At 39.2% G+C, this 19,776-nt stretch overlaps 3 protein-coding genes across 5 annotated transcripts; 2 read left to right on the top strand and 1 right to left on the bottom strand.

Annotated features, from left to right (window-relative positions):
- Window positions 1-352: 352 nt before the first annotated feature.
- Window positions 353-4,074, bottom strand: mcee (methylmalonyl CoA epimerase). Its single transcript, XM_037754608.1, has 3 exons — window positions 3,943-4,074; window positions 2,299-2,639; window positions 353-758 (listed from the first exon to the last, which is right to left on the bottom strand). The coding sequence occupies exons 1-3, from the start codon at window positions 3,968-3,970 to the stop codon at window positions 606-608; spliced, it is 522 nt and encodes a 173-aa protein (XP_037610536.1). The 5' UTR covers window positions 3,971-4,074; the 3' UTR covers window positions 353-605.
- On the top strand, window positions 3,977-10,377 carry mphosph10 (M-phase phosphoprotein 10 (U3 small nucleolar ribonucleoprotein)). Its single transcript, XM_037754570.1, has 11 exons — window positions 3,977-4,152; window positions 5,092-5,740; window positions 5,832-6,010; window positions 6,102-6,258; window positions 6,787-6,928; window positions 7,113-7,180; window positions 7,292-7,429; window positions 7,516-7,623; window positions 8,539-8,646; window positions 8,737-8,967; window positions 10,096-10,377. The coding sequence occupies exons 1-11, from the start codon at window positions 3,977-3,979 to the stop codon at window positions 10,243-10,245; spliced, it is 2,106 nt and encodes a 701-aa protein (XP_037610498.1). The 3' UTR covers window positions 10,246-10,377.
- A 1,397-nt stretch (window positions 10,378-11,774) lies between these two features.
- Window positions 11,775-19,456, top strand: ist1 (IST1 factor associated with ESCRT-III). 3 transcript variants are annotated; one of them, XM_037750567.1, is made up of 10 exons: window positions 11,775-11,918; window positions 13,517-13,617; window positions 13,763-13,943; window positions 14,105-14,192; window positions 14,325-14,408; window positions 14,517-14,627; window positions 14,726-14,938; window positions 16,086-16,184; window positions 16,892-16,898; window positions 17,516-19,456. In XM_037750567.1, exons 2-10 carry the CDS (start codon window positions 13,530-13,532, stop codon window positions 17,680-17,682), a joined length of 1,038 nt encoding a protein of 345 aa, XP_037606495.1. In that variant the 5' UTR covers window positions 11,775-11,918; window positions 13,517-13,529; the 3' UTR covers window positions 17,683-19,456. The 3 variants fall into 3 exon arrangements, with proteins under 3 accessions (XP_037606495.1, XP_037606477.1, XP_037606486.1); XM_037750549.1 differs by having other exon boundaries at window positions 16,853-16,898; XM_037750558.1 differs by having other exon boundaries at window positions 11,780-11,918; window positions 13,521-13,617; window positions 16,853-16,898.
- The last annotated feature ends 320 nt before the right edge of the window (window positions 19,457-19,776 follow it).

The following is a 19,776-nucleotide window of genomic DNA, read 5'->3' as shown; positions in this document are numbered from 1 at the left end:
AATAGAAGTTTGTGTAGCAGAACTGTTTTTTCTTTTCTACCCGATTAATCATCTCACAACCCCTCAGATGTATTTTATCTCATATAATGTATAATATAAATATAACAATATATAATTTGCAAAACAAGTACTTGATATTGATTGATACTTTAAGTACATTTTGATTATAATACTTTTACTTCAGTAAGATTTTAAATGAATGACTTTTGCTTGTAATGGAGTACTTATACATCATGGTATTGGTACTTTTACTGAAGTAAAAGATCTGAGTACTTCTTCCACCACTGTTGGATACTGTATGTAGTCATCCTACTATAGTGTTGTAGGATAGTGGAGTGAAGGCAAGTCAAACTCAAATGCAAACATTCACTGAACACCACATTATAATACCATTTATTCACAATATATATATTTATACACAACCGGAAAGTCAAGAACAGAACTGGAAGAACAACTTTGAGGCACATTTCTGAAATGAGAAGATCAAAACCTAAGTGCTATAAAGAACTATATTACAAAATCAACATTTGTTATCATAGTGACTCTGTGGAATATATAAATGTGAACTAACAGCTCCAACAATCCCTGCCGTCGGACAGAGGTGTTCACGCTTCTTCAAGCTCCACCAGCACGCCGTCACAGTCTTTAGGGTGGAGAAACATCACCGGTTTCCCGTGAGCTCCTATCCGAGGCTCCGCTGACAGAGTTCTGATGTTCTTTGCTTTCAGGTCCGCTATTGCAGCGTTAATGTCGTCTACCTGCAACCAAAGAGGAAAACTGTTAATTATTTTTCTAACTTTGGTTAGTCTGACACACACTCTATCATACTGATCTTCTTTAATGTAAAGTATGGAATGCATTAAATGTACTGTATTTGCTATATTGGTGGAGTAGAGGTTCAAATTATGTTTATAATGTGCAATCACTGGTTTTAATTAGCTTTACTGCCATAAGAATACATTAGAGTGACACCAATATTGATATTTGACAGTTTAAAAAGTCTGACAACAATTTGTATTTTGACATTAACCACTTTCTTTGTACTGAGCGGGCCTTTACAGCTCACAAATTAAAAGTGTCACTGCTCTCTGGTGGCCAAACTGTAATATTGTTGACTACTGTATACAGTTCTTTGACGTTTCTGTAATGCTTGTTACTTGGTGGTCGACATATACGCTGATTATATAACTGTAACAAGCTAATATTGGTTCATCTATCGGTTGGGCTATTGAATAAATGATTGCTTATAGTGGTTTAGCTTACACAGAGGAGCCCTAATAAGAACCGAACCAAATGTGCAAATACACAGTTATCCCCTTAAACTGCACCAAACACTTCAGGTATGAAAGCATGGTAAGACTTATACTAAAAGGTAAAAGCTGGAATTTAGTATCACCAGACTTCGGACCCAAAAAAGCCCCTTTGGGATAAAGTGGGACAGGATGTCTGTTGGACAAATGTGCTGCTATTTTATAACGATATAACGAAAGAATAACGGATACATTCCATTCAGGTGTGTCAGATCCATCAGTGCCCTGGTGGTGTTGGCTTTATTCACGGAAGACATTTCAACACGTCACAGGAGTAGTTTCAAAAGAACATCTTGCACATCATAAAATCTTAGTAACAGGTTCATATGATCAAAAACTCATGACTTAGAAAGAAAATCATTTTGTTGATGGTTGCAAGAAAAATAACTTCTCCCACAGCTGTTCAACAGATACAAAAAGTCAAACATGTTTACATGATGGATCATATGACTGCCCAGCTACAACTAAAGCTGCCTATTTTTATAAGGAGGTTGACATCAGTTATTGATTACCTTAGTGAGGAATCCTGTGCTTTATTGTTAAGATGTAGGCTTGTATAGGTATATGTGTTTGTGTTCTACCTCTGCCCAGTGTTATTTCATCTATATGTGCGTGTATTTTAAGTGAAGCTTGTCACTCTCTAAGTGATTTTGTTTTGCAATATCAATTGCCTGTCAATGTGTGTTAATGGCAAAAAAGAAGAAAACCAAAGAATCCTGCACACTCTCCATCCCTTGAAGCCATCAATAATGTAACACATGTGCTTTTCCAAGTGTGATTAGTCAAAATGTCTGCTGTGAAAAAAGCCATATTGAGCATACTGGCTCACTTCCACACACATAAAGGGAACAGAGACTATATGAATGTTATCAGGTGTGCCTATTCTGCTTAAGTGAGAACTTTCTAATCAAGCTTATCAAAGGGAGGGTTAAAGTCCTGCACAATATTGACCAGGTGTACCTGATGAACTGTCTGCTGAGTCTCTCACCTCAATACAAATGTGGTGCATCCCTCCAGACTTGTTCTTCTGTAAGAAGCCAGCGATCGGGCTCTTCTCCCCCAGAGGATGCAGCAGCTCCAGCTTGGTGTTGCCGAGCTCCACAAACACTGTGTAGACGCCGTGCTCGGGCAGGGGGACCTTGTCACTCACCGTGGCCCCCAGCACGTCCCGATACAGAGCCGTGGCCTTCTCCATGTCAGGGACGGCGATGGCGATGTGGTTCAGCCTCCCCAGTTTCCAGAGTGATCCAGGGACGCCCTGATGGAGCGGTGCTGTCGTTGAATGTGCCCTCAGGAGGGTGAGACGAGAACATCTGGAAAGACCTGCCACTGAATGAACACATTAAAATATAGAGAGATTAGTTGTGTCTATTGTGTTGGAACGAGTCTTACTCCACACTGTCCGACAGTATATACAGTATCCAACAAGTTCAATTAAGATGTGTGATGTTAAAAGAGTGAACCCAAGACATGTTTTCTTTGTGGCTGCACCACTCCATCAAATAGAAATATTCTAGATTCATTGTGCATCATTTGACAAACATTTCCCAAATTCAGCCTGATATCTGACAACTCTTTGGAAACTCCACTAAATTTCAAAATAAAGGTCTGTGGGTTTGAACTATGTTTGGCTGCATATCATGCATTTAATGACTGATACACATACAGTAGTAGGTTAAAACACAAATCAAACACTCCATATATGAGTTAAGTTAATGCAAATATACAGCTACCTGTTATGGCATTCATCAAAATGTTAAAGGTCCCATATTATGCTCATTTTCAGGATCATACTTGTATTTTGTGTTTCTACTAGAACATGTTTACATGCTGTAATGTTAAAAAAAAACTTTATTTTCCTCATACTGTCTGTCTGAATATTCCTGTTTTTACCCCTCTGTCTGAAACGCTCCGTTTTAGCGCATTTTGACGGAATTGTGACAAAATTGCAACAAAATTGCAACAAAATTGCATTGCTGGGCAACAGTTTGGGTCCATGTGTACTTCCTGTCAGCTGATGACATTCACATACACTGCAACCAGGAATAAACTGGGACACATTTAGATTTTTACGTTTAAAATTGTGTCAAGGGTCTAAATATTGTATATTTGTGACATCACGAATGGGCAGAAATCCTGACAGCTTGTTTCAAATGCAGTTTCTGAATATGGGCTGTGTGTATTTCCCTGTGGATTGATTTCGATTGTTTCGATACTTTCACAGTATTTATACAGCACTTAAACCTGCTTTATAATAATAAAAAAACATGAAAATCTCACTTTTTTATAATATGGGACCTTTAAGTTTAAGGGTCTCAGGATAGTTCAGTTTTTTTTCCATTTCAAATCTGAGTTGATGAAAACATCTGCACATTGGTGAATATAAGACTGGACTGAAGTTATCTTTGCATGCATTCAGATAAAAGAAATACGGACACTTTTGCATGTAACTCTGCAGCAGGACAAAACCACCATATGTAACGTTAACATATGGACAGTAACTTTGTGTAACGCAGCTACTGTTCAACACCGCTGCAGCCTTATTTGAGATTATACAATAAATCAGAAGACCACCACCAGAGTCATAAAAGTAACGCGTCTGGTAGTTAAATATTTGTTGACATAAACCAACCTGCAACCTTCAGCGCGGCGGACGCCATGTTTCAATGTCGGAACCAAAAAAGCAGCACCGGAAGTGTTTCTCGGTGAGCCTGTTTACCTGCGACACCAGACCGTCACATGTGGGAGAAACGATGGCTAGTAGTGGAGATATCTGGAGCGTGCTGGAGGAGTGTGTAAAGACAATAAATGCCAACACAGCTCAGCCGGAGAGCTATCTGAGGCAAGTGTTGTTGTTGTCTGTGTGTTTGTGTTGTTGGAAATAATAATTAAATGTTGATTATGTGTGTGTGAAGAGAAGAGTTTGAGCTAAAGCTAATGCTAACTGCGTGCTCTTCTAGCGTTAGCACCGTGTTGTCACCCTCTTGGACACTTTAAGGAGGTCTTCAGAGGATGTTTGTTGTTTACTACGTGGCTGTTTTGTAGCAACTATTCCGTGTTATTGTAACTACATGTCTTTAGACTGATGGCTTGTGTAGAAACATCATGTATTCTCTCTATCAGTGGGGACTGCAACAAGCACAGAGAACAACTAGCCTGCATCCACACCTCCTTTCTGTTAGTTCACTACATTTTAACTTCACTGAGTGCCCATATGTTTGACTGACGTGGACAGAGCTGATCCAACTTCATCTAACACAGTTGTGTTTAGAAATGTGAAAGAAACAATCAGTACAATAAAACCAAATGCTGCACATGACCATAAGGGTGATTTGATTGTCATACATGATACAGTATATTGCAAGGCAATCAGCTGCTGTTATAGTGTAACCAAAGAGAAACACAATTTTTTTTTTAAGATGCAGGATGTCAGGAGTCATATTTTTAATTTATTCACTACATTTGTTACAAAACCTTATAGCTAACCCAGCAGTGTAATGTAGGGTGAGACTCTTGAAAACACACTGCAAAATATCTGTGTGCCAGAACTCCAATAGATTTAATTAGTAAAACACAGGACTGCCAGAAAGCAAAATAATTTCAGAAGTTTGACTGTCTCGTTGGTCTGTATAAATTGTTGGAAAGCCACAATTGTCTCTCAATCAATGTAATTAGTAGATGACGTCTGGTCTAAAAAAATCATTAAACATGAAAACACAAAAAAAGACATACACCAGACTTTCACCCAACTTCATGGGGTTGTGTGTTTCCTCTTTTTCAGCCTTCAAGATGGAGTGGCGGCAGACTTTACCTCTCTCACTAAGACCCTGTATGACCTCCACAAAGCTCAGGAGCCTGCAGATTATAAAGGCAGCCCCTTGGCTCAGCTGGTGGTGGAGAACTTTGATGAAGAGCAGATCTGGCAGGAGCTGGAGCTACAGAACAACGCTGTACTGAAACACTTTAAGAATGCAGCTGATGAGGCTTTGTCAGATGAGACATTAACGGTGCTGGTAGAGGAGGAGGAGGAAGAAGAAGAGACTGATGATGAAAATGTTGATGAAGAAGAGCAGGAGGAACCACCCAGACAGTCAAAGAAAATGGCTGTGGAGGCTGAGGATGGTGCAGAGGATGGCACAGATGAGGACTCTGATTTAGATTTTGATGTGGATGCTCTGGAGAAGCGAGAGAAACAGAAGAAGGAGATTGGAAGGAAAGGCTCCAAAACGAAGGTGGTTCCCTCTGAGGTTGATGATACGTTCTTCAAACTGTCAGAGATGGAGTCGTTTCTCGATGATATGGACAAGCGAGAGGGAAAGGAGGATGCGAACGAAAATGAGCTTGACTATTTTCAGGACCTGCCCTCCGATGAGGACGACGATCTCGACTTGGATCAAATACTTTCTACCAAAAAGCAAAAGAAAATCACTGTATGTATTTTATCACTTGGTCTCACATATTCTGTTGTGTCCTGATGGTGCAGAATAGAGGAAATGTACGGATTATTGTTTATATTTTTAGGTAAGGAGCTCAAGGAATCTCAAGTACAAGGACTTCTTTGATGCTGTGGATGGTGAACCAGCTAAAGCAGATGACCAGTCAGATGGCGAGGACGACAGCATGGATGAAAGCCGGGAAGAAGGTGGAGAGGAAGTAGATGACGAGGAAGATGATGATGGTGAACAGGAGGGTGTCGATGAGTAAGTGTGATTAAAATTATGTAATGCATATAATTATATGTGGAAGAAGCACGTACAGTTGATAACAGCATGTTTGTGTCTTCTTTGCCAGGGATGAGGAGCCCAAAGCATCTCATAAGAAAGTGACCTTTAACCTCTTAGGAGATGAGGACAGCGAAGGAGAGGACATGGAGGACATTTTTGGAGGAAAAACTCAAAGCTCAGCAAAGTCTGAATCAAAGTCATCATTTGAGAAACGGCAAGAAAAGGTAATCAGTAGGGCGGTCAAAGTTTATGCGATAATAACCCGTTTATGCAAATTTGTTTTAACGCCACTAATTTCTTTAACACATTATCGCAACTTGTGAATTTCAGGGCATATCGGTCTTATAGGACAGTGCAAGACGTACATTTCTTTCTCTCTCTCTGCTGTAACCTTTACGTTAATCCGGCGGCATTCAATTCAGACAGTACTGCTGAGTTGACGGTGATACAGAAATGTTACTAGGTCTGATCTAGTAAGATTGCCGTCGTGACTTTTGCATAATTATTCAGACATGAGACCGACATGTTAAATGCTATCAGATAAACGTAAACAGGTGCATGTCTTGGGCTTGATAATCCTTCAAATTAACAGACCTGTTCCTCAAACTGGACGTCCTGTATTGTGTTTTATGTCACACTAGTACCTGAGGCAACACACACACATCAACGCGACCGCTTGCGTTGTTTTAGCACAGGGCTGATTTTAGTCTGAATGCCCGCTAATGGCGATTATTATTCTATCTAACCTGCAGATGTCAGAGAAGATTGAGGAGTTGGAGAAAGCAGCTCTAGGAGAGAAGCCCTGGCAGTTGTCCGGAGAGGTGACGGCACAGACTCGTCCAGAGAACAGCATGCTGGAGGAACACGTGGAGTTTGAGCAGACGTCCAGGATGGGTGAGTGACTCCTCTTCTTTTGTGTGTTGCATTCTCATGTTGGCCGATGACTGTATGTTATTTATACACTGATTCAGACTGGGGTTATGTTTATGTTGTTTAATCAAGGTTATTAAAATGTTGAGAATTTCTTTCTGTGTGCTATTTCAAATCAGATAACAAGATTTTATCTTTGCTCTTTTAGCCCCTAGTATCACAGAGGAAACCACACTACAGCTTGAAGACATCATCAAACAGAGAATTAAAGACCAGGTTAGTCACAATAAATTGTGTCTTTATATTGTCTGAAAAAAACATAAGCTGTTTTTTTTTTTTGTTGTTGCCTGACTATAACCTAGTGCATTTGACATGTGTTTCTGTTAGGCGTTTGATGATGTGGTCCGCAAGGAGAAACCCAAAGAGGAGGTGTTTGAGTACAAGAAGAGGCTAACGTTGGACCATGAGAAGAGCAAACAGAGCCTGGCAGAAATCTATGAGCAAGAATACCTCAAGCAGAATCAGGTTTGACTTTTATCTTGTTTAAACTGCTGCTTACACACACATACCTGTGCTGCATCCATTCTTATTGTATATTTTTCTGATTTCAGCAAAAGACAGAGACGGAGAACCCTTCCCATGTAGAAATTCAAAAGCTTATGGACACACTCTTCCTAAAGTTGGATGCTCTCTCCAACTTCCACTTCACTCCTAAACCAGTAAGTTTTGCCTCCTGACAGCACCGACTGAAAGTCGCTAAATATGCTTAAAATATTGAGATTGACTGTCCTTTTGAAAGCGTCTGAAAGTTTCAAGGTTCTTTATTTGTCATTTGTCAATTCCAGCAAAGCAGTCATTGGCAATGAAAATCTTTGGCCTCAGGATCTTTCAAAAATGCTCATAAAATATTTATATATAAAAGGGGAAATCACACAAGTAAAAGTAAAAGCAAAATGATAATCTAAGGCATAAAATAGTGCAGTTAAAATATAGGGTTTAAATATAAACATAAGTAAATATAAAATAGTAATGTTGTAGAACTTAGTGTGTCAGCAATCACAGGCCTATTTAGCAAAACCCCTATTGTGTACCCTAGATCTAACTCCGGTTAGTGACATCATCATTTTAGTCTGTGCTTCTTAATGCATTAAAAAGTTTTGAGACATATGTAAGGGATATTGCCCGATGAGGTGTCCATTATCAGGAATTAGATCGCCTCTGCGAAGTCCATCAATTCCTGATTATGGACACCTTGAGGTTTAGTATTTCTAGTCCGCTCAGCTCATAGAATCCTTTGGCTCAGATACGAGCCAGAAAACTAACATTATGCTTGCAAGATTCAAAATCAATAACATTGTGTACAGTTGAAAAACAGTATATAATAGAATTTGACAGTAGGCTATTTTTAACAACAAGGCTAGCCAGTTGTTAATTTCTTGCAGCTTGTGTGTTCCAGTCGCCACCCTAGGGTGTTCAGAGGATGAGGCACTGAAGGACTAATGTAACACCAATGCATAAAATGGAATAGAAATAAACTGTAAATGTAAACTGATAATATGAACATATCTGACTGTAAAGGGTAGCAAGCCAGTGCAGTTATTGAAACCCACATTCATGTTGCCCTTTGTCCACAGCCCGTTCCTGAGGTCAAAGTGGTGTCTAACCTGCCATCCATCGCTATGGAGGAGGTGGCTCCAGTCAGCGCTAGTGATGCTACGCTGCTCGCACCAGAAGAAGTCAAGGTTTGTCATCAATTCATTTTCAAACATTTACTTTGATCTCACTATATTTAGTCACACAGCATGTCTAACAATACTCTCCTCTAACCAAAGGAGAAGAACAAAGCCGGAGATATTCTGGGCGAAACTGAGAAGACGACAACAGACAAGAAGCGCGACAGACGACACAAGAAGACGGTGAAGCGTCTAAAGATCAAGGAGAAAGAAAAGAGACAGAAACTCAAAGAGGCCAGTAAAGCTGGGGAGAACAGAAAGCCGTCAAAGGCTGAAGTCACAGAAAACCTGAAGAAACTCACAAAAGGAGGCAAAGCCACAATACTCAAGGTGAGTGTTTTCTCTCATGTTCTTTCTCGCATTGCTCAGATCAGTTTGCATTCAGCGCCTGTATTTGTCAGAGTAGGAAATCAGTATTAGCCTGTTCAAACTTCTCAGTTCATATTCGAAGTTAGAGGATATAAACTGAAGAAAGACAACTGAGATGATATGAACACTGACTGTGCCCCAAATAGTTAAGCGGACCAAATCCCACTCTGTGGATTTTATTCACATAATGATGATGAAAAACTGGGCAGACAGAATCAAGTGGTGGAACGTACATTTACTCAAGTACTGTACTCTAATACGTTTTTGAGGTACCTGTACTTTACTTGAGCATTTCCATTTCATGCCACTTTATACTTCTAATTCTCTACATTTCAGAGGAAATAGTGAACTTTTTGCTCCCCTCATTTGACAGCCATAGTCACTAATTACTTTAGGGATGAAAATTTTTGCACACAAAACTTGTGAACATTATAAAATATGAAGATTTGTTACAGATCAAACTACCCAAAAGTATATAAATAATTACAATTAGCTGCCTCTCAACCAGCTATGACATTAAAATGTTGTTTACACGTTCAAGCACGGTAATAGTAATCACATAATCTTACATGTAGTAATATACCACTGACGGGAGCCATTTAGCTGCATATTAAATATTTTAACTTTTGACACACAACATGGAACAGTTTGTAGTATTTAAGGGGATCTATTGGCAGAAATGGAAGGCGAGGGCTCAGAAAGAGAGGGCTATTCACATTTCCGAGTCAGCCACCGTAGTTCTCCTACACGCTGGGCACACGGGAGAAATTTCAGTTGGTTGCACTCATCAACTTCACAGCTAGATGTTGCCAGGTCCTACACACTGCAACTTTTAAGTCAAATTTGCTAGAAATGCTTCTGTACTTTTATTTGAATACAGGACTTTTACATGTGACGGAGTACTTTTACATTGTGGTATTGGTAGTTGTTTGGTTACTTGTGTGTTGTATGCATATGTATGCTTCCGCGACACAGCCACGTCACACCATTTCATGCCAAAATAACCATTACATTAATTCCTAGATAATGAATAAAACTGTGTTTGTGTCCCTGAGGTGATCAAACTAACACAGTGTTCCTCTGTTTCAGGACGAGGGGAAGGACAAGGCTCTGCGTTCCTCTCAGGCCTTCTTCTCTGAGCTGCAGGACCAGGTTAAGAGTCAGATCAAAAGTGCAAAGGACCAGTCTTCGAAGAAGAAGAAGCACAAAGAGGTTTCTGTCAGCAAACTCAAGTTGTAACAACTGTGATGGTTTGTTGTGGAAGATCGTTTTATTGTACAGATTCTTTTTTATGAGAAAACTGCAATATATTAAATCTGAAAGTCCTTTTTAAATGTTTCAATTTTCATTAAAATAAATCAACTGCTCAGATTGTTTGTGTTTTGTTTGACAATGAGTAGAGCAAATTCAACAAATAATAAATGTTCATTCAAATGAAAATATCAGAGCACTTTCCTTTGTGGAAAGATGAAAGTACAGTGTTTGTGTGAAGTTGTTCATAACCCTAATGGTATGTTTTTTCTCATTAGAAAATTAGGAATATACACAAGTTACTTTCCACCTCTGCTAACTAGTCTTTATACTGCTTGCTAATTTACTTGAATTCACTTGAATTGTAATTCCTGTTAATTTTGTAGATTTTTTACAAAGTTGCTGGTGCACGATTTATTATTTTAATGATAAATAACAATTCAGTAAATGTATATCTATATATTTATATTACCTTTTGTTTTACAAAGTTAGGAAAGCAATGTTAAAGTAAGGCCTGATGTTTCCATCCTTACACATAACAGAATGATCCCAGTCATTTCCACACAGTGAGGCATACAGCTTATTTATTAAACACTGGTATCAGATCTGTACTCGGTATCGGCCGATACTCAAAGCCCAGGTATTGAGACTGAAAAAGTCTATTTGGTGTATCCCTAGGACTACCTTGTGCAAAATTACACTCTGAAGTATTCAAGATTCAAGATGTTTATTGTCACGCCAGTTATACAAGTACAATCGTGTGAAATGCTTTTTGCTGGGAAGCTCCATTAAAAATAATAAGTTATATTACAATTATAAAAGGAAATACTTTGAACAAGGCATATTAAGAACATATACATATCAGGAAGTATGAATGTACATATATAAGAAATACTTTGTACAAGGCATATTAAGAACATATACAGGCATATTAATTTATTTTTTATTTTATTTAACCTTTATTTAACCAGGTAGTACTCATTGAGATTAAGAATCTCTTTTGCAAGAGAGACCTGGCCAAGACAGCAGCATTTAAACATACATTAAAGTTTCAGACGCCACAACATAAAACAAAATAAATACATAGCATACTATCATACAAAACACATCAAAATCAACTGTTTGAAGCCAACGTTAAAGTGAAAATATTCAGAAACACAGACAGCTCCCGATTGACTCTGCTTCTAGGTCTTTCATTAATGTTTTAAATTCATCAAAAGTAATCAGATTTCCCAGTTTCATTAAGGACATAAACAGTATATACACTATAAGATATATAATTGAAGTATTGCACCTGTTTATTGCACTTTTTGTGTGAGAAGGTGTCATATGAATTATCTATTTAAAAGTCTGATGGCCTGGGGGAAAAAAAACTTCCTCAGTCTGCTGGTGAGAGTCCTGTATACTGCTGTAAAAGTCAAAAAGAAAAATCTGTATAAAAGTAAAAGTACTATGAGTTATATAAGTACTACTACTTCACATAACTTCAGTGAATGTACACACCTGTGTGGTTGACTCCTGTTTGACAGAAACTATGAAGAGACCACGCCCCCTCGAGGTAACATTCCCATGACGTCATTACAGATCATTGCGGAAGTGAAACGGTCGACAGACAGAAACACAAATAAGTTGTTGTGTTGACGCGTCTCTGAAACTTACAGGTGAGTTACTGCCTCTGTATTCACCACTGATCGCTTATAAACTGTCTCATTAGTCAAGCTATATGAGGTTGTTCGGTTAAGGTTAGTTTGTGTTGTTTTTGTCAGCGTTTATAGAGAGAAGCTAGGAAGCTAACGTCAGCTAGCACAAACACACTGCTAACAGCTAGCGGCTAACAGGCAGGTTTAGCAACACAAACACACGAGCTCGGGTTTATAACAGAGTATGTACTAGTATGGGTTAAGTAAGTATATGAAAACCTGTGAGATGAACTAGATAAGATGGTTTATAACAGCGTGAGGTGACGTCAGCCTGCGTTAGCTGTCAGGCTAACTTCAGCTGAAAGCTAAAGCTGTAGTGTTCAGGCTGACTTCATGTTCTTAATGTTTATGTTCTCCTGTGTGTTGTGTTTGTTTGGTAAATTGTTCAGTAGTAGTAAATATGCAGAGTCATTCTGTGGTGGGTTTGGTCATGCTCACATGATTAAGTGACTCACTGGATCAGAGGTTAGGGGCGAGGTTTAGTGGACTCTGGGTTGGTTTTTGGTTGTTTACTTCCGGGTTGAGTCTGTTTTTAATATGTTTTTATTAGGAAGCATGTGCATGTCAGTGATACAGACTTCTGTAGGGTGTGTATCATGCCTCATTTTTTATATATATATCAACAAAAACAGACAATACTAGGAACTAAGGGCAAACAAAAATGGAGACAAGCAAATACAAAGAACATAAGTAGTTAAAGGAAAAAATTAATAAATAAAAGTCAAGTTAAATTTATCTCTATAGCACATTTAAAACAACATGAGCTGACCAAAGGGCTTCACAGACATAGGCAGAATAAAAAACAGGTCAACAGAGCAGACAACAAAATCTCACACATCCACAGACAGAGATCAAGATCAAATCCATGAGTAAAAGACTGTTATAATGAGCATTATAAAAGGCCAATTAGGAATCACAATTCAAGTACATTCAAAAGCCATAGAAAAGAGGTGGGTCTTGAGCTGTGCTTTGAAAGACTCTGTAGAGGGAGCAGATCTGATGCGGAGACAAAAAACACAGACAACACCCTAAAGCACACAAATCAGGGAGACAATGGCGACATACATAAACATGGTTAACCTCCCCCCCCCCGAACCTTCCCATCCCTGAGCAGTGATACCTCAGGTACTAAAGACTATGTGTGTATTGCGTCTTGATTGTCCGTCCCTTCTATAGAGGAGATCATCGGTCTCCAGATCTTTTCAAATACCTCCAGTCGGTCATTAAGAGTATATCGGATTCTTTCTAGGTGGAGGGTATCAGTCAGTGTTGTTATCCAGGATTTAAATGTTGGCACCTCTTTCCCTTTCCAGAACAAGGGAATCAGTTTCTTTGCACAAAGGAGACCATAGGTCAGGAGATGATGCTGTGTGTTCTGTAGGATTTTAGAGCTTTCGGAAGCTCCTAGTATAACTAAAAGTGGATCTGGTTTTATTTGGACTTTAAAAATCCTCGAAAAGAATGAAATGTAATGTAACCTGTGCAGAATCTTAAACTGTATCAAACAGTGTCTGGCCTTCCCTGTGTATTCTGCTCCTCTCATGCTATCCTGTTCATAGATAGACTGTCATCATGCTGGGAGGAGGATTCAAAGCAGAGAGACTAAGAGTCAACCTCCGGCTGGTCATCAATCGACTCAAACTCCTTGAGAAAAAGAAAAGTAAGTCCTGGGCTGAATAAAAAACCCTGGTCCTACTCTACTACAGTTGATGTGGAATCAGTGGGTTTCTTGTTTCATGTTATGTTGCTCTCAGTAATGACAGTTTACCCTTTTCCCCACTCCCATTCACAAATTTGAAATGAAGCTGAGCTTGCTCAAAAGGCAAGGAAAGAGATCGCAGATTACCTGTCATCAGGAAAGGATGAGCGGGCCCGGATCCGTGTGGAGCACATCATCAGAGAAGACTACTTGGTGGAAGCCATGGAGATCCTGGAGCTTTACTGTGACCTGCTGCTGACTCGCTTTGGCCTCATTCAGTCCATGAAGTGAGTAACTTAGCCAATGAGGTGCACCAGTACAAACTTTTATTGAACATACTGATCTACAATGTATATGAATTGACTATGGGGAATGTGGGGTTTTCACTTTATTAACTTTCTGTCAGTGTTCTTTTCTTTTTTAACCCCTTTTCTGTTTCTCCAATCAGGGAACTGGACCCAGGCTTACAGGAGGCAGTTTCCACCCTCATCTGGGCAGCGCCTCGTCTCCAGGCAGAAGTGTCTGAACTAAGAACTGTAAGAACTGTCTAGATATAATATAATGCTGGCATGGCGGCTTTGCCAATAATATTGAACAAGTATTGTCCATTTATTCCTATTATGCCTTATGTTATGCTTGACAGCTTTATCTCTAAATGCTTCTGTCAGGTATCTGATCAGCTATGTGCAAAATATAGCAAGGAGTACGGCAAGCTGTGCAGGACAAACCAGATTGGCACAGTCAACGACAGGGTAGGCAATTTTTTCCACTGACTGCCCACAAGTCTGTTCAAGAATGCATGAACCTTTAGCCCTGTAGCTTTTTAGCGGCATCTTATCAAATATCTGATTTGTTTATAGCTGATGCACAAACTGGGCGTGGAGGCCCCTCCCAAGATCTTGGTGGAGCGCTACCTGATAGAAATCGCCAAGAACTATAATGTGCCGTACGAACCTGACGCCATGGTCCGGGTGAGCATTAAAGACTCTTTTATCACTCACTAAGAAGGATGAAGTCATGCATTGTGTTTATTTACCTGCTCATCACATCCACCCCTGTCTCCGCACAGCCTGAGGTGTCTCTTGGAGAGGAGGCAGACCTGATTGACGTGGACAACGACAAGAAGTCTGGAAGAGGAGGAGGAGGAGGAGGAGGAGGTGGAGGTGGTGGAGGTGGAGGTTTCACTGCTCCTGGTGGTGCTATGCCCATGCCCATGGGCATGCCTATGCCCATGTCCATGCCCATGCCAACAGCTTTCAACTATCCACCTCCCAAAGGAGCCGTAAGAGATTCCTTTTAAAGACCCATTCTTTATGATTTTATTGTGAGTTATGCATTTGGTGATAGAAAACTTATGGAATAGGAGTGGGCGACATGGATGAAATCTTCAATTACAGTATATATTGTCATGTCAAGCAACCATGGAGTGCAATTACCTTTGCCAAAATTATTGTAATGTACAATATTATCTTGATATTTATTTAATCCTCAAATGGAGTTAAAACAAACAACACTTTAGTGATTTGTTTATAATACAACATCTCTTTAAAAAAAAAGGTGATCATCATTTGAGATTTGCATCCTTATAACTAGCTTTAAAGGGAAAGTTCACCCATACCACATAAAAGAAAGGCTACCAGCCCATTACAACAGATGTGAATGGAATTTTGTTTTTGGGGCTCAAAGCATCCAAAAATTACCTTTTAAAAATACCAATGTGTTTTTTCATAAGCATTGTCCAGGTCACTAGTTTTTCGTATTTTCTCCTAAAACTAAAGCTGCTATAAAGAAGTCTGTATATGATCTTCAGTGATTTATTGTTTTGTAATTTGAATTAACATACACTTTAAACCTAATACGGTCCATTTTATTCTGAAGTAAACTTAACACTTAGCGCATTTATAAACTATTGATTTTTAATTATTGCGATGAAGACTGTTATTGCAATGATATGCCAGTGTTTCAATGTGAGAAAGATGTAGTTTTATCGCCAATCATTGCACCCAAAATATGATGTATGGTCTGTAGGGCTGTCCTCAACCAAAGAAATTCTTAGTCGATTGACACTCATACCATTTTGTGGACTAATCAGTTAGTTGATTTAATCAATAGATTTGTGAAACTGAGTTTCTTCACGAAGAATTTCACAAAAGCACCACTTTCAATATTGTGTTTACCTGAGTGGTGATCATAAGTTTCTTGGACATAAGTCATTCAGTATGAAAAAAGCTTAAAAAACGATTAATCGACTAAAGACATATTAGTTGACTATGACCAATTAGTCGATTAAGAGAGGGCAGCCCTAATGGTCTGAAAACAATTGTATTTCATTATCCTTTCTTTGGATGACTTGAAAGAGATGAGAATTATACATTTACAGTAGTCACCTGCCTCCCTCAGACTTGTTCCTGACTGTTGTTTTCCTCCAGGGACCGTATAATCCCGTCGGAACCTACAGCAACTTCCAGCACCCCATGGGAGGAGCGCATCCCCCTCAGCTGCCCACTTGTCCCCCCACATATGAGTCTGTAAGTGACTGAACCCCTCCCATCCATGCCCCCTTCCCGTTCCCACAGATGGACAGACGGGCAGAGCAGGGCATCACTCAGGGAAGAGCAGTTCATTTAGCTTGCTTGCAGTTTCTACTTTCTACTTGTCTTATACTTTTTTACACTGTTTCTCAGAGTAGGCCCAGATTCTGCTTGGATATAGGTACCATAAAGTGCTAATACTTCACTAACTACTAACTTTGACTTGATCAATTGCTCTGGGTGGGACTTGAAATGATCAGATAAGAGTGTTAAGTGCGTTTTAGAAAGAGCTATAGCTGCATTCACACCAGATCAGGTGTCCTCCCATTCATTTTGAATGGGGGTAGTGCGTTTGGGCTACGGCTTCAGCAGCCGTAGGGGGTGCCGAAAAAATATGCAGGGACTTTCCCAACCCTGTACGCTAAACGCCTGATCTGGTGTGAAAGCAGCCTAAGTCCTTAAGTCTGTTTTTGTGTCACACACTAAAGGTGATGGTTTCTCAAATATCCCCTGCAGTTTTCCCTTTTTTATTTTATTTTGTTACTGTTCATTCTACATTGTTGAACATAATTATTAATTATTTCTCAACACTAACACATACAATATTATTTTATTTAAATATATGAAGATGACATGATCATTTACACATTTTCTATGTGTTTCAGATTGATGACCTAACTCCCAAACCCTCTTTTCCTTCCCAGGCTGTAGGTGAGTTCTGCCAACAATCAGTTAAGGTTGCCTATATTCAATATTTGTGTTACTGTCAACATATCCAAAAAGATATTCAACCCTAAACCCATATTATTATTAAGTCTTTAAAAAAATGGGTCACAGATATATAGTCTAATTTTTAAAAACAACTAAACAATTTCCTAAAACAGCTGGGCACTGTAGATTTTAGCAAATGTTACCCAACTAAGAGTAGATTGTGTATTTGTTGGGAACTACATTCAGAAGCAGATCAGGCTTTGGCATCACTGGCAATACTTACGATAAATTCATAGTTGGTTTGGTCTTTTCATAGGATTCTTTGACAAGAAGAAAAATATAGGATATCATTAGATGTATACATGAAATATTATGGAAATTTTCCCTCAGGTCTTTCATGCAAGAACAGCATTTGTCCATTCATATATTTGCATTTTCTGTTGAGTAGTTCTGCTTTCTGACTTTCCATTATGTGCTGTTAACATTTTTGTCATTGCACACAAAGCCTTTATTCCCTGTTGCTTTTTGGAAACTCCCCCTGTTATGTTTTGCTGTTGTATAAACTGCCAGATATACTGCTGCATAAATGAAATTGAATACCATATATTACTCTCCAGGTCCTGGTCCTTCGTTCCAGCCATTTGACACCAACTCTCTCCCAGAGCTCCCCTCTGTTCCAGACACACTCCCCACATCTTCCTTCGGCAGAAACCCCACCAGTTCGGATGACATCGACTTTGACGACTTAACAAGGCGGTTTGAGGAGCTGAAGAAGAAGGCCTAACTGCTACATCCCTGGTTTATATACATACACATACACACGGGCCTGTACCATCACCTACGCAGCTCAGAACAGGAAATGAAAAAAGGTTCAAGGCTCTGAGTCAGATTTGAATAGTTCTCCCCCCTTCCACAGTGAAGTAATCTTACATAGATATTAAACATACATGTAATCTTACCTCATTTGTATAAATATGACCGTGTCAGTCAGCAGACAGTACCAGTGAGTACCATATGTTTTAATTTCTTTCTACAGGGCACGTAATATATATTCTGACATACAATCATATGGTTGCTGACCTCTGTTCTCTCCTTGTCATTGAAGGTCACACTGACTTTTAACTTTTCCAATTCGTCTGTATGATTTATTATATAACCAAACTTAGATTTTAATTGTAGCTTTCCCTGGGGTGTTTTTTTGGGGGTCTGATGAATATTTACAGTACATGCCTTGATTCTACTTTGCAAATGCTGTGTTGCTGTGATCTTTCCCACTGTGTCACTCACTCCAGTCTCAGACTAGTCAAACAAGCCCGACCGGCCGCCCCAGTTTGATGGGGAGCTGGCGTTCACACTAACAAAGGCTAGAGTTTGTTTCCCAGGCAAGGCTCCATACTCAATGATTTTTTTTTTTTTTTTTTTTACATAAAGGTATCATGACAGATGGAAGCCATATTTTCAGTGTCTTGCGTAGTCATGCAGTTTTGTCACCGCGGAAAGGTCATTATGAAACACTCCTTGTTTATTTATACCAGAAAAAATGGGTATACTGTATGAGTTCACGGTGACGCATGTCAAACCTGTTACAGGGGTGGTGGGGCACAGATGTGAAGTGATAAAACAGTGTATGGAAATCTGTAATATAATACATTAACAATGATATAGATTGACCTATTTACACGAATGATTGAACTGTATAGCAAAAAAGAGTTTGGTAGTAGGGAGTTGTTCAATATTTGACAAATCAGTTTTTTTAATACACAGTACCTCCAAAAAAAACCCCTTTTGAATGTCAGTCCGACCAAATAGCTGCACCTTCTTATCGTTGAAGTACTTCATTTACAAGCAAAATGTGTGCAGCCAAACAACAACCTGATTTGATTGATGTAAATATTGTCCCCAGAGGTAATCGGTTCCTGTTGTCCTCTGTGCATGTGTCTTACACTTTATGTGCACCACTGCATTTGCCTTAGTTACCATTTCTCATCAGAGGCCTTGCCAGTCTGCACTAGGATTATGCATTAGTTGTCCATCAAGACTGGATACTTGTTACCTGTAGTGGACTAGATTACACTTTGCTTTATTTTGCTTTGCCCCATAAACAACTCTCTAAAAATCTGTTGAGTTGAAATTTGCGGACTTGATGAAAAAAATCATCTGTACTGGTAATAGAGGTCGATGTTTCTATTTCCTGTGGAGAAATACGGGAGTGAGAGGGTTTTGTTGTCGTACAGACGTGACGCGTCGCTGCAACCTCACCGCACCCGGCTCTGCTTGCATGGCAAATGGAGGGTGGCCTTGAATAAAAATGAGTCAGCGATCTCTGGTTCAGCTGGGTGATAGACACAGTTTATTGATAGGTTTTACATGTGTTGAAGTAGAGAGCGATTATTAACACTACAGAACTGTGATCTGCTCACTGTCTTTTCTATGTTGGACTGTTCTTTCATGCTAAACATTGAGACACAAAAAATGGTGTCTTGTTGCATAAAAAGAGGAGTTTTTTTTCCACTGTATACTAAAATAACAATTTAATAAAAGATTATTTGGAACTGGAAGATGGTAATATTGTTTACACTATTTGTTGTTCACACTTCCTCTGCTTTACAATGCTGTATTGTCAAATGGTAACCAGCAGGTGTCCTCGGTGTAAAGGAAAGGATTATTCCTGGAGATATATATGCTTGAGCACTATAGCAGCGACCTACAAGAAACCTTTATATGTCTTGACAATCCTGCATCATATTCAGACACATTTTACCTGCTGACCTCTACATGTATGAATATAGCCAATAATGGCAACTGTTAGCATTCAGGCTATTAACTTGCACACTTTTGGAGATAATCAGAGATATCTTGAAAGGTGGGATATATCTGC

The sequence above is a fragment of the Sebastes umbrosus genome, chromosome 2 (assembly GCF_015220745.1).
Source record: "Sebastes umbrosus isolate fSebUmb1 chromosome 2, fSebUmb1.pri, whole genome shotgun sequence".
NCBI classification, from domain to species: domain Eukaryota; kingdom Metazoa; phylum Chordata; class Actinopteri; order Perciformes; family Sebastidae; genus Sebastes; species Sebastes umbrosus.
The sequence above is the reverse complement of the archived record's forward strand: the minus strand, read 5'-3'. Positions and strand labels throughout refer to the sequence as shown.